At 40.5% G+C, this 15,642-nt stretch overlaps 1 protein-coding gene across 2 annotated transcripts in view; it reads left to right on the top strand.

Moving 5' to 3' along the window:
* Positions 1-5,408, top strand: part of LOC140730702 (barrier-to-autointegration factor-like) — a 35,060-nt gene extending 29,652 nt beyond the window's left edge. For both annotated transcript variants that reach the window (XM_073051496.1, XM_073051495.1), the window contains exons 2-3: positions 1,509-1,651; positions 5,209-5,408. In XM_073051496.1, coding sequence (XP_072907597.1) covers positions 1,526-1,651; positions 5,209-5,355 — 273 coding nt within the window. In that variant the 5' untranslated portion in view covers positions 1,509-1,525 and the 3' untranslated portion in view covers positions 5,356-5,408. The remainder of the gene's footprint in view (positions 1-1,508; positions 1,652-5,208) is intronic.
* The last annotated feature ends 10,234 nt before the right edge of the window (positions 5,409-15,642 follow it).

The following is a 15,642-nucleotide window of genomic DNA, read 5'->3' as shown; positions in this document are numbered from 1 at the left end:
AACCCTGTAGTTCATTGATTGATCCAATATTGCAGCTGTGTTGGAACAACTTGTTTGAAGTATAGACAGACCTTACAGAGGAATGTTGTTAGGCCACTCAATGCCTTTGTTGTATCCACTGACTCAGCAATATTTTCCATTAGTACAGTTCAGTACAGTACAGTACAGGTCCTTCGGCCCATGATGTTATGCCAACATTTTAACCTACTTCAAGATCATTCTAACCCTTCCCACCCACATCCATCAATTTCAGAATTAAATCTTGACAGATCCAGAGTCAGGAGTTGACTGCCCTACTGGTGGGGCTATGCTGACTCTGAAATCTCTGCAATAAGTCTAAAATGCCCAATGTTTTTCATTCAGTCTGACATGTTCACATGGTCCCACACACACCATAACCTTCTAGTTTGGTCCCCTCCTGCCATCATTGCTGCCTCCTCCCCCACCTCCACCTGTCCACCTTCTTACCAGACAGGCATCTGAAACAGTGAAAAACAAACAGCAACTGCAGAGGCAAAGAGGTGGTCACTGCCTCAGGTTGAGATCCTGATGCATAGTCTGTGATGCTGGATCTCAACCTGGAACATCATAGTAGGGGTTGATGTTGCAAAGTTGTCCAGATAGGACTAGGCACAGTCTCAGAATATAAGAATGTCTCATCAGACCAGAAATGAGGAGGAATTTCTTTAGGCAGAAGAAATCTGAGGAATTCAATGTCACAAACAGCAGTGGAGGCCATCATTGGGTATATTTAAAGCAGAGGTTGATAGGATTAGCAAAAGTGTCAAAGGTTACAGATTGAAGTCAGGAGGAAGAGGTTGAAAGGGATAATAAATCAGGCATGATTGAATGGTAGAGCAGACTCAATGGGCCGAATGGCCTAATTCTGCTCCTAGGTCTTATGGCCTTATGGTGATTGGGCAAGACGATATGAAGCTTGTATACAACATTAACCTAGGTAGGCATGAAAATGTCAGGCTAAATAGCCTGTCTCTGTCCTCATATTCTATGTGTTTTTAGTGTCTTTTCTTTATTTTTAGTTACAATAATATATGCATGTTTTAAAATTAGGAACAGATTAGATACTCTTAAACATGAATAGCTGTCAAATTGAATGGGATGGCTTTTGTGCTTAAGGTTGGACAACTGTTGAACTTGATTCATTGCCAACCAATGTGAAAAGGATTATTTCTGATTAAAAAGTGAGCACTTGTTTTGAAATAGCTTCTCCATTATTGGCCTTTCTTCAGATCTGCACAGTATTTAGGATGCAAGTAAAGATAAAATGTATTTAAAACTTTTGTGAGCAATACTGCTTTTTGTAGTTCTTTTCCAACTCTTAGATTAGAGTGATAATACATAATCTGCCCTTGCATAACCCTATTTATAATTTACTAATTTGTGGAAATAATCTGAACAGACAAAATACTAAGAGAACCTTTGTTTCTCAAAGATTGTACAGTTTATTCAGGTAACTAAATAAAACTATCATTTACTTTTGTCAACAGATTTAAGAGACTGCGTGATGATTTCAACATCACACAAGCACAGGAATTTTGTGTCTGAACCAATGGGAAACAAATCAGTTTCTGCCCTGGCTGGAATTGGAGCAACACTTGGAAGAAAACTAGAAGAACAAGGTTTTGATAAGGTAAGAATGGGCTATATGTTCCTGGAAAACAGGTGTATCTATTGAATCACGGGGTAGAGATCTGTGCTTGTTTGAAACCTATCACATCTGATGAAAGGTCACTGGCCTAAAACATGAACTCAAAGCACAGGCACTGCTTTGCCTACTGAGAATTTTCTGTGTTTATGAATAATTCAAGCATCTACTGTATTTTACTTTTGTACAACTGTTAAATACACTTCCCTTCTGCGACTGTCATCTTCATTGCTTTCAATTCATTCTCCTATTTTTGATCATGTTGATAGCCACCTCCTTTATCATCATCTCCATTACTGATTTAATTTGTATCTTATTTAACCAGTTTTGGAAAGATGACTATTAATGGCATTTGTTTTGGAGAATAACACACACAAAATGTTGAAGAAACTCAGCAGGTCAGACAATAGCTATGGAAGGAATTGAGACCCAATGTTTCAAGCCGAGACCCTTCATCAGGACTTTTGGGAGCTGTGGCTGGATTAGCCAAGGCAAACAATTGTAGTGCATTTTGTACATGGGACACGTTATAGCCGTGTGTATCAACAGTGGGGGAAATGAATGTTTAAGGTTGTAGAATGGGATGCCAATCAAGCCAATGGCTTTGCTCTGAATATTGTTCTATCTTCTTGAATGTTGGAACTGCTTCTATCCAGGCAACTTGAGAGGATTTCATCATAACCTGACTCATGGCTTCTAACTAGTTGGAAAGCTCTGGGAGTCAGGAAATGAGTCGCTTGCTACAGAATGCCCCTCCTAGGGGTTACCACTGATCAGAGATATAATTGCATTAACCACAAGTGGCAGCCCTCAATGGAGTACCTGGTAAGACTCTGAAAACTTGTGCCAACCAACTGGCAGGGGTATTCAAAGACATTTTCAATCTCTCACTGCTATAGTCATAAGTACCTATCTATTTCAAAAGGGCAACAATTAATACCAGCTCCCAAGAAGAGCAGTATGAGCTACCTTAATGGCTATCAGCTAGTTGCAGTCACATCTATGGTGATGAAAAGCTTTGAGAGGTTGGTCATGGCTAGAATCAACTGCTGCCTCAATATGGACCTCTCATCACCACACTGCAATTTGTCTATGACAAATGCTGGTGATATTAACTCTGATTCTGATAAATACTGTGAATGCAGAAGCAGGTCAAATGATGCCCCAGTGTCAAGGACAATCACTCTCATCTCCAAAATTCACCTCCTTGCTTCATGTTTGAAGAGGACTGAAGCTACGTGGTCTGATGGTTTGGTGAGCAGGTTATGGCATTGTTGGAAACACCTTCCATCGATTTTCTGATGCTTGAGGCTAGGTGATTAGGTTGTAGTTAGCTGAATTAAATTTGCCCCACCATTTGTGGATAAGAGAATTTTGATGTGCTGCCAAGTTGTAACTGTATTTAAACATTTTGGTTAGATGCATTTTGGCTAATTCTGAAACAGATGTACGGTACTACAGCTGGGAACTTGTCTATTGCAATAAACTTCAGTATGTCCACTGCTCTCAACCATTTCTTGATGTAACAAGGGGTGAATTGAATTGGCAGAAGACTAGCTTCTGTGATGGTGGGGATCTCAGAAGGAAGTTAAAATTAATCATTTATTTATTAACTGAAGTTAAAATCCTTGAGTGCTCTGGTGACGTACAAGTTTCAAATCTCGGCTTCTGGTTATAAATCTGGGAAGTTTACCTACCAGCGTCTCAAATTAAACTCAACCCTTCATGTTTAAGCTTCATCTCTCTGTTCTCACTCCCCAGACTGTTCACACTATCCCTCTAATCCCAAATAATCAGTCCTCAGCAAAAATCTCAGTTTCATCCACTTGGACATCTAGTGTAATAAATCTCGAGTTTAGTGTGATTCTGAACACTTCTTCATTTATGTTTCAGCTCCCTGATGTCGTTTACCCTCACAGCAGATCGTGTCTTTCATTTTCAGAATTTTCATTTCATCTAGACCTTTCCCTCTGACCTCTTGTTCTACTAATAAAAGGGGTGCCACAGTGACATAGCGGTTAGTGCAATGCTATTACAGGTCAGGGTTCAGAGTTCAATTCTGACATCATTTGTAAGGTGTGTATAAGTTCCTCCTCGTGAATGTGTAGGTTTCTTCCCACAGTCCAAAGATGTACTGGTTAGTAGGTTAAAAACACAAAATGCTGGCAGAACTCAGCATGAGGAGGTAGTGACGATGTTTCGGGCCGAAACCCTTCATCAGGAGTAAAGTAACATGGGATGGTCGAGGGGGGATAAGAAGTGGGGGGAGGGATAAAGTAGAGAGCTAGGAAGTGATAGGCTGGAGGGAAATGGGCTAAGGGAAGGTGGAGAATTATGGGAAATAAAAGAGAAAGAAAGGTAGGACTGGGGGAAGATTATAGTGAGGGGAGAAAAAAGAGAAAGAGAACCAGACTAAAATAATAGATAGGGATGGGGGTAAGGGGGGGGGGGGGCAGGGGTATCAACGGAGGTCTGTGAGTTGAATGTTCATGCCGGCAGGTAGGGGGTGTATAGGTAGCTCTTTAACTTGTTTATGACTTTTACCTGCTAAAAGCCTACAAAAAGTGGTGGATACAACTCAATTTATCACAGGAAAAGCCTCCCTACCACTGAGCAGGTCAACAAAGAGCACTGCTACAAGAAAACAGCATCTATCATCAAGGACTCCCACCATTCAATCATGTTCTCTTCTTGCTGCAGCCATCAAGAAAGAGGTACAGGAACCTTAGGTCCCACAATACCAGGTTCAGGAACAGTTATTACCTCTCACCCATCAGGCTGCTGAACCAGCATGGATAACTTCACTCACCACAACAGTGAACTGATCACTGAATACAGCCTATGGGCTCACTGTTAAGGACACTACAACTTAATGGTCTCAATATTACTTATCATTTATTATTATTATTATTATTATTTTTAATTTGTATAGTTTGTCTTCTTTTGCACATTGGTATCTTTTATGGCATTTCTTTGTCTTACTGTGGATGTCTGCAAGAAAATGGATCTCAGGGTAGTACATGGTGACTTATAGGTACTTCAATAATAAACTTACTTTGAAATTTGTTCAACTATTTTGGATTCCTGTGTACTACTCCTGTCTTTTTAGGGACAGTAATTAAGGTGCAAAATAAAATCTAGGTGGATCATAGAGCTGACATCTGCCTGGAAAAATTGAGCTACTCTGTAATATAAAAGGAACATCTGAGAGATAGTCCCATAACGGTATGAAAGTGCTGGTTTGAGTTGGCAAAGGTAATGTTTTTGCTTTTGTAGTGGACCAGAATATGAAGTGGTCTATCATAATTCCACTTAGAAATTTGGAAGAAACCTCAGCACTCAGAATAATTAGAATGGAAGTGACCGTACAGGAATAGTTGAGGTAAACTGTACAGATGCATTTAAGAAGAAGCTGAACAAGGTAGAATATATTGATCATTAAATGAAAGAAAGTCTGGTATGGAGCATATACTATTCTTTATATATAAACAGTAATATTTACTGCTAATCTTTAGTAATCTTATTTTCTGTTCCCTTTGCAGGCTTATGAAGTGCTAGGCCAGTTCCTTGTTCTGAGAAAGGATGATGAATTATTTAAAGACTGGTTGAAAGATATTTGTGGAGCCAACAGCAGACAAGCTGGACAGTGTGTCTTCTGTTTACAGGAATGGTGCAGTGCTTTCCTGTAGTTAATATTCTTGTCTAAAGCATGTATGAATTTCGTTACTTATGATCTGGATTAATAAAGGCATTCTGAACAAATAACAATTTTCCTTTGTTTATCTTAATCATGTATGTAGTTCATTGCCTTGATGTTTTGTAGATTAATACCAATATTTCATGCAACATCAATCCTTTTTTGTCAAGGTATGTGCTTCACATTAAAATGAGCAGCTAGTTTCTGATACAAGTGGGAATGAGTGGGTTAACATATGAGGAACGTTTGACCGCTCTTGGACTGTACTCCTTGGAGTTTAGAAGAATGACGGGGGACCTCATAGAAACATTTTGGATGTTGAAAGGCATGGACAGAGTGGATGTGGTGAAGTTGTTTCCCATGGTGGGGGAGTCTAGAACGAGAGGACATGAGTTGAGGATTGCAGGGCACCCATTCAGAATAGAGATGTGAAAAAAATTTTTTAGCCAGAGGGTGGTGAATCTATGGAATTTGTTGCCACGGGTGGCAGTGGAGGCCGAGTCATTGGGTGTATTTAAGGCAGAGATTGATAGGTATCTGAGTAGTCAGGACATCAAAGGTTACGGTGAGAAGGCGGGGGAATGGGACTAAAGGGGAGATTGGATCAGCTCATGATGAAATGGCGGAGCAGACTCAATGGGCCGAATGGCCAACTTCTGCTCCTTTGTCTTATGGTCTAAGTGCTGCACTTGTGTGTGTCCACAGTGCTATGAAACAAAATGAGAAAAAGAGCAGTGTTGAAATAGCAGCAGAACTGGTAATTTGATAAAAGTCATACACATTAAAGTACATTTAATTTTGACTATGGACAGAATCCTTCAAAAGCAAAGATGACGATATCTCTAAGTAGTGAATACAGCCAGTCCATCACAGGAAAAGCACTCACCACCACTGAACACTTAAGGACCACTGCCACAAGAATGCAGCATCCATCACCAAGTACCCCCACCATCCAAGCCATGCTCTCTTTTCGCTGCTGACATCAGCAAAAAAGTAAAGAAGCCTTAAGACCCACACCACCAGGTTCAGGAACAGTTATGACCTTTCAACCATTAGGCTCCTGAACTATTGTGGGTAACTTCACTCATTTCGATGCTGAGCTGATTCTTTTTTGTATTTACACAATTTCTCTTCTTTTCCGCATTGCTTGTTGTCTGTGTGTAGTTTTTCCACTGATTTTATTGTGTTTCTTTGTATCTACTATGAATGCCCACCAGAAAATGAATCTCAGGGTTGTATATGGTAACATATACATACTTTGATAATAAATTTACTTTGAACTTTGAAGTATTTAGAGCTCAGTGCGAACACTGCAGTAGTTTTGTAGCTTAACAAGTCATAGGCTTATAAATGGTCCACAAAGCCAAAAGAAGTTGTCGCATTTAGGAGGGGTCAGTTCTTCTGACTGGTGTATATAGTACTCAAAGTTTTGATTTATTCCATTCCTTTAAGTAGGTGTTGACTTACCACACAATGCCTATAAATAAAAAAATGTACAACAATCATATTGGCATTTTCAGATTAGGACAGTATATCATCATGAGTATTGGTAATGATGGATACTTTCCACTTTAAATCTATTGCCTTCAGATTTGTAGCTTTTTAGAGTGCTGATTATATTTATTTGTGCGCAGCTGCTGCAAAAGAGCGGGGTAAATCTGGGGTTAATTTAAGGAGCTGCCATTCCTTTAGGTGCTCAGTGAGCAAGAAGCGACTGGAGTAAATCTTACTTTGCAGCAGATTTAAAAAAAATATTTTGAACATTCAACATTAATTTCCGCTAAAGGAGAACCATTACCTTTTCCAGCATATTTACAAACTCTAGTCCTTAGAAAGGGCAAACAGAACACCCTACAGTGTACTGAGAAAATAATTCCTCACAGGACACTCAGCTTTTCCTACATGACATACAGTAGTTGCTTGTTGATGGCCGTCAAATATTGAACATCCATAGCTGCAACAACTGTTGTAGTTGCACGGGAAGTTGGAACTTGCAGGATATGCATCTGTCTATCAGTCATATCAGTGCCCAAAAAGAGCAGAGTGAGCTGAATTAGTACCCAGTTGCTCTCACATTTACTATGATGAAGTGCTTTGACAGGTTGATCATGACCAGGATCAACTCCTGCATCAGCAAGCACTTGGACTCACTGCATTTTACCTACTGCTACAACAGGTCTACCTACAGCAGATGCAATCTCACTGGCTCTCCGGTCAGCTTTGAACCACTTGGACCAATACCTACATCAAGTTGCTGTTTATTGATTGCAGCTCTGTGTTCAACACTATCATCCCCTCAGTACTACTTAACGAACTTTGAAACCTGGTCCTCTGTACCTCCCTCTGCAACTGGATCCTTAACTTCATTGTGAGATCACAGACAGTCCAGATCAGAAATAACATCTCCTAGTCACAGATAATTATCACAGAGCACCTCAATGATACATACTTAGCCCACTGCTCTACTCTACACCTTTGACTGCATGGCAAGGCACAGCACAAAATGCCATCTATAAATTTGCCAATGACATAGCTGTTACTGGCAGAATCTCAGTTGCTGATGGGGAGGTGTACAGGAGTGAGATAGTTCAGCTGGTTGAGTGGTGTCACAATGACAAACTTGTACTCAACATCAGTAAGACCAAGAATTGTGAACTTCAGGAAGGGAAAGTTGAGGAAATACACATGTCCTCATAGAAGGGTGAGCTGTTTCAAGTTCCTGGGTTTCAACATCTCTTAAGATCTACCCTGGGCCCAACATACTGATGCAATTACAAAGAAGCCACACCAACGGCTTTATTTCATTAGGAATTTAAGAAGGTTTGTTATGATACTAAAAGATACTAAAAAAAATTCTAGATGTAATGTGGAGAACATCCTAACAAGCTTGACTATCCTTACCAATTTGTTTTGAATAGGTAACAAGATGTTGGTAAGGTTTGCTTTAAGACTAACAAATTTCTACAGATGTATCATGAAGAGCACCCTAACTGTTTGCATCACCATCTGGTAGGAGAGGCCACTGCACAGGATCAGAAAAAGCTGCAGGGGTAGTAAACACAGCCAGCTCCATCATAGGCACTAGCCTCCCCAACATTGAGGCCATTTTCAAAAAGCAATTCCCAAAAATTCCTCATTAGGGACTGCACAACCCAGGACATGTCCTCTTCACATTACTATTGTTTTAGGAATAGCTTCTTCCACTCCACCATCAGATTTCTAAATGGTTAATAAACCCATGAATACCACCTCACTATTTTTGCACTACTTAATATATTTCTTATTGCAATTTCTATATATTTCATGTATTGCTACTGCAAAACACATTTCATGACATAATGTGTCAGTGATAGAAAACCTGATTCTGATATAATGGAAATCATAAAATGTCCAGTCCTTTTATGTGTAAAGCAGTCACACATGGAGGAAAATAATTGTAATAATGCTGACCTGTTTGATATTGCAAATTAGAATCAGGTTTATTAATAACATACTGTATACAGTGAAATTTGTTGCCTTTTGGTGATACACTGCAAGACAAAAATTATCATAATTTGCAAAATTAAATAGTGCATAAGATGAATAATGAGGTAGTATTCTTGGACCATTCGGAAATTTGAAAGTGGAGGGGAAGAAAAGTCATTCTTAAATGTTGTGTCTTCAAGTTTCTGTACCTCCTCTCTGATGGTGGTAATGTGAAGATGTCCCTGATGGTGAGGGTCTTTAATAATAGATGACACCTTCTTGAGGCACCGCCTCTTAAAGATGATCTTGGTGGTGGGGAGCATTATGCCCATGGTGGAAATGGCTGAGTCTACAACCCTCTGCAGCCTCTTGAGATCCTGTGCTTTGGAGGCTCCATATCAAGCTGCGATGTGACCAGTCAAAAGGCTCTCCACCAGTCAGCACCTGTAGAAATTTGCAAGTTTTGGTGACATACCTAATCTCCTCAAATTCTTAAGTAGGGCCATTAGTGTGCCTTCTTTGTGCTCCTGAGATGTTGATGCCCAGGAACTTGAAGCTTTCACTGCTGACCCCTCAATGCGAACTAGTGTGCATTCTCCTGACTTTTGCTTCCTGAGGTCAACAAAATGTTCCTTGGTCTTGCTGATGTTGAGTATGAGGTTGTTGTGATACTAACCAATCTAGCTCATTCCTGTATACCTCCTCGTCACCAACAGCAGCAAATTTATATATGGCATTTGAGCTGTGTCAAGCCACATGATCAAGAGTGTAGAGAGAGCAGAGCAGTGAACCAAACCATGCATCCTTGATGTGCACCTACGTCAATTGTCAGAAGTATCACTTGTGTAAGTCGATCAAAAACACATTTTCTGCACTTGAATCAAATTAAGGACAGTTAAACAGCACTGGAAATCTCTCAGCAATTCTCCTCCCCACCTCAAAATTACTTTAAGCTTGCTCCTTAAAACACATGTAGTTCTGCACAGTATTTATTCATAAATGGAACTAATATTTAACATATTGGAAATAACCTTCAACATTTAGGATTACTAAAGCTATGTTCCTCAGGATGCATTATTCAGATTTGGTTTTGAAGACTTTCCATCTTAGGCAGTTGCTTAGGATTACTTGTTATCATACTAGAGAAGAGCAGAACATGTCCACGTATAATCTCTTCTAATGTGGGGCATTCCTGCACATCAGCTATTTTATACTCTTGACATAATGGTGCCTTGGCACAGTAGCAGAGAAGTCTAAGATGGCTGAATACCAGTCAGAAAAGCTAAGAGAAAATCTGAAGATGCTGGAAATCTAAGCAACACACACACAAAATGCTGGAGGAACTCAGTAGGCCGGGCAGCATCCTTGGGAAAGAGTACAGTCAACATTTTGGGCTGAGAAAGCTCTCCATTTCTTTTTGACACCAGACCCAACCAATTCTCCTCTGCCTAGCGGAACTAGCCATGGGCACTCACATGGGTCCCAGCTATGCCTGTCGGTTTGTCCACTGTGTAGAACAGTCTGTGTTCCAAGCTTACACTGGTGGCCGTCCTGCACTTTTCCTATGTTACATCCACAACCGCATTGGTGCTACTTCCTGCACCCATGCTGAACTTGTCGACTTCATTCACTTTGCCTCTAACTTCCATCTGGCCCTCAAATTTAACAGGTCAATTTCTGACACCCCCCCTCCCCTTTCTCGATCTCTCTGTCTCTATCTCTACTGATGTCTATTACAAACCCACTGATTCTCACAGCTACCTGGACTACACCTCTTCCCAATGTTACTTGCAAAAACACCATCCCCTTCTCTCAGTTCCTTCGTCTCTGCTGTATCTGCTCCCCAGGTGAGGCTTTTTATACCAGAACAAAGGAGATGTCCTCCTTTTTCAAGGGGCTTCCCTTCCTCCAACATCAACATTGCCCTCAACCACATTTCTTCCATTTCACACACATCCTCCCACCACCCTACCAGGGAAAGGGTTCCTCTTGTCCTCACCTACCACCTCATCAGCCTCAATGTCCAACAGATAATTCTCTGGAACCTCTGCCATCTCCAATGGGATCCCACCACAAACCACATCTTTCCCTCCCCCCATTTTCTGCTTTCCACAGGGATCGCTCCCTGCACAACTCCCTAGTTCATTTGTCCCTCCCCACTGATCTCCCTCCTGGTACATCCTTGCAAGCAGAACAAGTGCTACAGCTCCTTCCTCACTACCATTCAAAGCCCCAAAACAGTCCTTCCAGGTGAGGCAACACTTCACCTGCAAATCTGATGGAGTCATACACTGTATCCAGTGCTCCCAGTGTAGCAGTGAGACACGACATAGATTAGGAGATTGCTCCGTCAAGCATCTACGCTCTGTCTGCCAGAAAAAGCGGGATCTCCCAGTGGCCACCCATTTTAATTCCACTTCCCGTTCCTGTTCTGTTATATCTATCCATGGCTTTCTCCACACTCAGGTTGGAGGAACAACATCTTATATTCCACCTGGGTAGTCTCCAACCTGATGGCATGAACATTGATTTCTTGATTCTGGTAACAGGCCCCCCCCCCCCCCCCCCACTTTTCCTTCTCTCACCTTATCTCCTTGCATGCTAATCACCTCCCTCTGGTGCTCCTTCTCACTTTTCTTTCTTCCTCTCCTATCAGACTCCCCCTTCTCCAGCCCTCTATCTCTTTCACCAGTCAACTTCCCAGTTGTTTACTTCACCCCTTCCCCTCCAGGTTTCACCTATCACCTTGTGTTTCTCCTCCCCCCACCTTCAAACTCTACCCCTCATCTTCTTTTCTCCACTCCTGCTGAAGGGTCTCCGCCCAAAATGTTGACTCTTCTCTTTTCCATTCATGCTGCCTGGCCTGCTAAGTTCCTCCAGCATTTTGTGTGTGTTGGCTGAATATCAGGTTCTGACAAACAGGCTTAACATGCTTTGTTAAGAGTGGTGGCATGGTAGTGTAGCACAACACTTTATAACGCCATTGATCAGTGATTGGGATTCAATTCCTGCTGCTCTCTGTAAGGAGAATGTATATTCTCCCTGTGACCATGAGTGTTTCCCCCCACATTCCAAAAACATACAGGTCAGGGTTAGTGATTGTGGGCATTCTATGTTGGTACCAGAAAAATGGCAACACTTTCGGCATACCCCCCCACCCCCAGCACACTGAATAACCAATAAGCATCAATGCACTCGATGCATTTCAATGTACGTGACAAATAAAACTAATCTTCTATCGAATGGGAATTAAAAAATTAAAAGGAGGAATGGCAGAGGAGGAAATGGGACTCACACCAAATTTGGCATAGAAAGACAGGAAAAAAAGGACAAGGTAAACGTTTAAAACAAAATAAACCACTTTTAAATAATAGAACTGCAGCAGTGTGATTCCAGAGACTGTTATTCCCTTTTTAGTGTGTGGGTAACAAGTGGCATTGCAGAAATATAATCCTTGTTATTAGAGAAAAGTCCTTGCACTGCTGTCACCCTTCCCCAATGCTTTTTTATATTGTTAGAGCTCTTGAAACACAGGCTGCTCTACATGGCTATTGGATGAGTGACACAAATTGCCCAAAAACTTCTAGTGACTGCATTCTTAGGGTATTTATTCTTTGTTGTAAATTGCCAAGTTAGTTGCAGAATAAAGGGTCATCAAGGCAATAAGACATTGGAGCAAATTAGGCCATTCAGCCCATTGAGTCTGCTCCATCATTCAATAATGGCTGATTTATTACCCCTGCCAAAGGTTTTCGGCCCGAAACGTTGACTGTACTTTTTCCCCATAGAAGCTGCCTGGCCAGCTGAGTTCCTCCAGCATTTTGTGTGTGTTGTTTAGATTTACAGCATCTGCACTTTCTCTTGTTTGTGATTTATTACCCTCTCATTTTGTAAATATTCTGTAAGCTTAGTCCCTTTAAAATGACTTCATGACCAATGGAGTTTTCCTTAAAACTTTAAAAAAACTTGAAACTACAGCGATAGATTATATATATTTAAAAGTTTATACAAGGTTAGAAATAACCATGACTATGATAGCATATAAATGAGGAGAAGGTGCAGTTGTGGTAAATAGTATATAGGGTAACAAATTTTCAAGAGAAGTTCAAAATTTCCTCTTCATTATTAATTCAATGATAAATGACAAAAGTTTCTGTTTTCTGCTCAAATCAATATAAAAAATGAACACAAGATTCTGCAGATGCTGGGAATCCAGAGCAACACAGACAAAATGTTGGAGGAACTCAGCAAGTCAAGTAGCATCTATGTAGGGGAATAAACATGTTTCAGGCTGGCATCTTTCACCATGTCTGGAAAGGAAGGAGGTAAGGGGGGTGGGGTGGCTACAAGATGGCAGAAGATATGTGAGGGATGAAGTGAGAAACTAGCAGTTGAAAGGTGGAAAAGGTAATGGGATGATGAAGGAATCTAGTAGGGGCAGACAGTAGGCCAGGGGAGAAAGGGAAGGAGGAGGGGCACCAAGGGGTGGTGATGGGTGGGTGAGGAGGAGGGGTAAGAGGCGAACAGAATAGGGAACGGAAAAATACGGAAGTGGGCAAGGACAGTAATTACCATAAGTTAGAGAAATCAGTGTTCATACCATGACGTTGGAAACTACGCTGACAGTATGCGAAGTGCCTTCATCTCCCTCTGGTTCCCCTTCCCTTTTCCTCCATGCTCCACCGCCTGTCCTATTAGATTGCCTATTTTTTCAACCCTTTACCTCTTTCACCTATCACCTTCCAGTTTCTTACTTCATTCCCTCTTCCCCCACACACCCACCTTTGCTCTCACCTGGTTGTATTCCTTTCTTCCTCCCACACCCTAACTTATTCCAGCTTCAGGTGGTGAATCATTGCCACAGACGGCTGTGGAGGCCCAGTCATTGGATATATCTAAAGCAGAGGTTGAATGGTTCTTGATTACTAAGGGTGTCACAGGTTACAGGGAGAAGGTAACAGAATGGGGATGAGAGAGATAATAAATCTGCCATGATGAAATAGCAGAACACTCAATGGGCTGAATGGTCTAATTCTTCTCCTATGTCTTATTTACTTCTTCCGCCTTCCTTTCCAGATTTAATGGTCTCAGCCCAAAATGTCAACTGTTTACTCCCCTCCATAGATGTTGCCTGACTTGCTGTTTTCCTCCAGCATTCTGTGTTGGTCAAAAAGGAACAAAGCTTTAGAAGACATATCCTTTTAAGTAGAACACTAAAATTAATTTATTTACTTAATTCCTGAAGATCTGTAAATATGAAATACCAGTCGTTGCTCTGTTCAAATGTATTGTAACTTTTTACACAAGTTCTGTGACTTTTTAAATGAAAGGAAGCTCAAACTTGCAACCAGAAAATAAAGGAAGAATGGCTTAAGAACAGATAGCAGACAAACTTAGATGGAAACAATCAATGGTACAAACACATCCACACATCAGTTGGCAGCCCTCATGAGAACAGATTTGGGAGCAAAATTTTCAAACATCTGAGGCATTAGTAAATCTTCATTAAGTCTGCATACTGAATGTTCATCACCTTGTAAAGTGCTTTTGTTAAGTGACCATATACTTCCAGAAATTAGAAAGATAAGGTGCTAAAAGTCAGCCTCTAACAGACAATAAGATAGAATTTTTACATTTTGTGTTAACAAATAATGTAAGTGGAATCTATTAGCAAAAATCTTTGCAAGACCTTTACAGTGATAGCCTTATACCTGAAATGCTCACCCCCATTTTATGCCCTTAATCTGATGAATCAAGGTTTCCAAATTGACTTGGATAACCTTCAATGATTCCATTTCCCCTTTCATAAGGAAATAAACCAATCTTTAATCATTCTGAGAAGAGTTCACAAATTACAACAGACTAGCAGAGTGCATATTTTATCTCAGTTAATTTTTGCCTGAGCTTAGCATCTTGCATTAAGGTTGGAAGATTCAAGTGGATCACTGACCATAAATTTGCATTTTAGCTTCAACATAAGGCAATGTAATGAGAAGGGTAAACATCTAACCATCACTGAATGATAATAATCCTCCTTCAGCAGCAGCTGGTTTCAAATTTACGAACAGGAAGGACTTACCTGAAAGCAGAAATTAGGTGCTAGCTAGTTTACAATGGCAAATTGTCTAAAAAATAGCTGACAAACCTTATGACTGGCTAGCATCAATTCTATAGTCGATTTATTGGGGAAAGATTCAGTATTAAATTTTGCATTCACTACCCTTTAAAATTTGAAAGTGCAACTTTCAAACATTACTGACGTAAACAATTATAAAGGTTTTCTGTGAAGTCCTTTTGAGAGACGTTATATTCTATATATATTTTAAAAGTGGCCAGAATACTTCATTCAAATACTATGGATTGGCAGGCTTAGTCAGTACAATGCCCACAAGGAGGGTAGAAATGAAGCATGGAAAAATCACCTCAAACTTTGCTCTCTTTTGCAATGGAATTCCAATGTTTAAATCAACATATACTATTGGCAGACACTTCCAAATGAGAATGGCTCATTTGCAGATATTGTGGTTGATAAAAGCTATTCAAAGCTTGTTTATAACTCTCACAGTTGTGCTTTGATGCACACAGAATAAATAATTACAAAATCGTGTAATACATAACTGAATGGTCTTAAATGTAACAAAATGGCAAGTCCCTGCAACTGACAGATATCCAGTGGTAAATGGTATTACTTATTCAGCAAATCTGCAATATTCTTCTCATTATGCTATGGTGACATCCATTGTAGATAGAGTGTTGAATAAAGGTTGACTGTGATGGCCAACTGTGAGTAGCTATTTTTCTAAATGAACTAGTG

Source organism: Hemitrygon akajei, chromosome 7 (assembly GCF_048418815.1).
Source record: "Hemitrygon akajei chromosome 7, sHemAka1.3, whole genome shotgun sequence".
Lineage (NCBI taxonomy): Eukaryota > Metazoa > Chordata > Chondrichthyes > Myliobatiformes > Dasyatidae > Hemitrygon > Hemitrygon akajei.
Note: the sequence above shows the minus strand (reverse complement) of the source record. Positions and strands in the feature narration are given on the sequence as shown.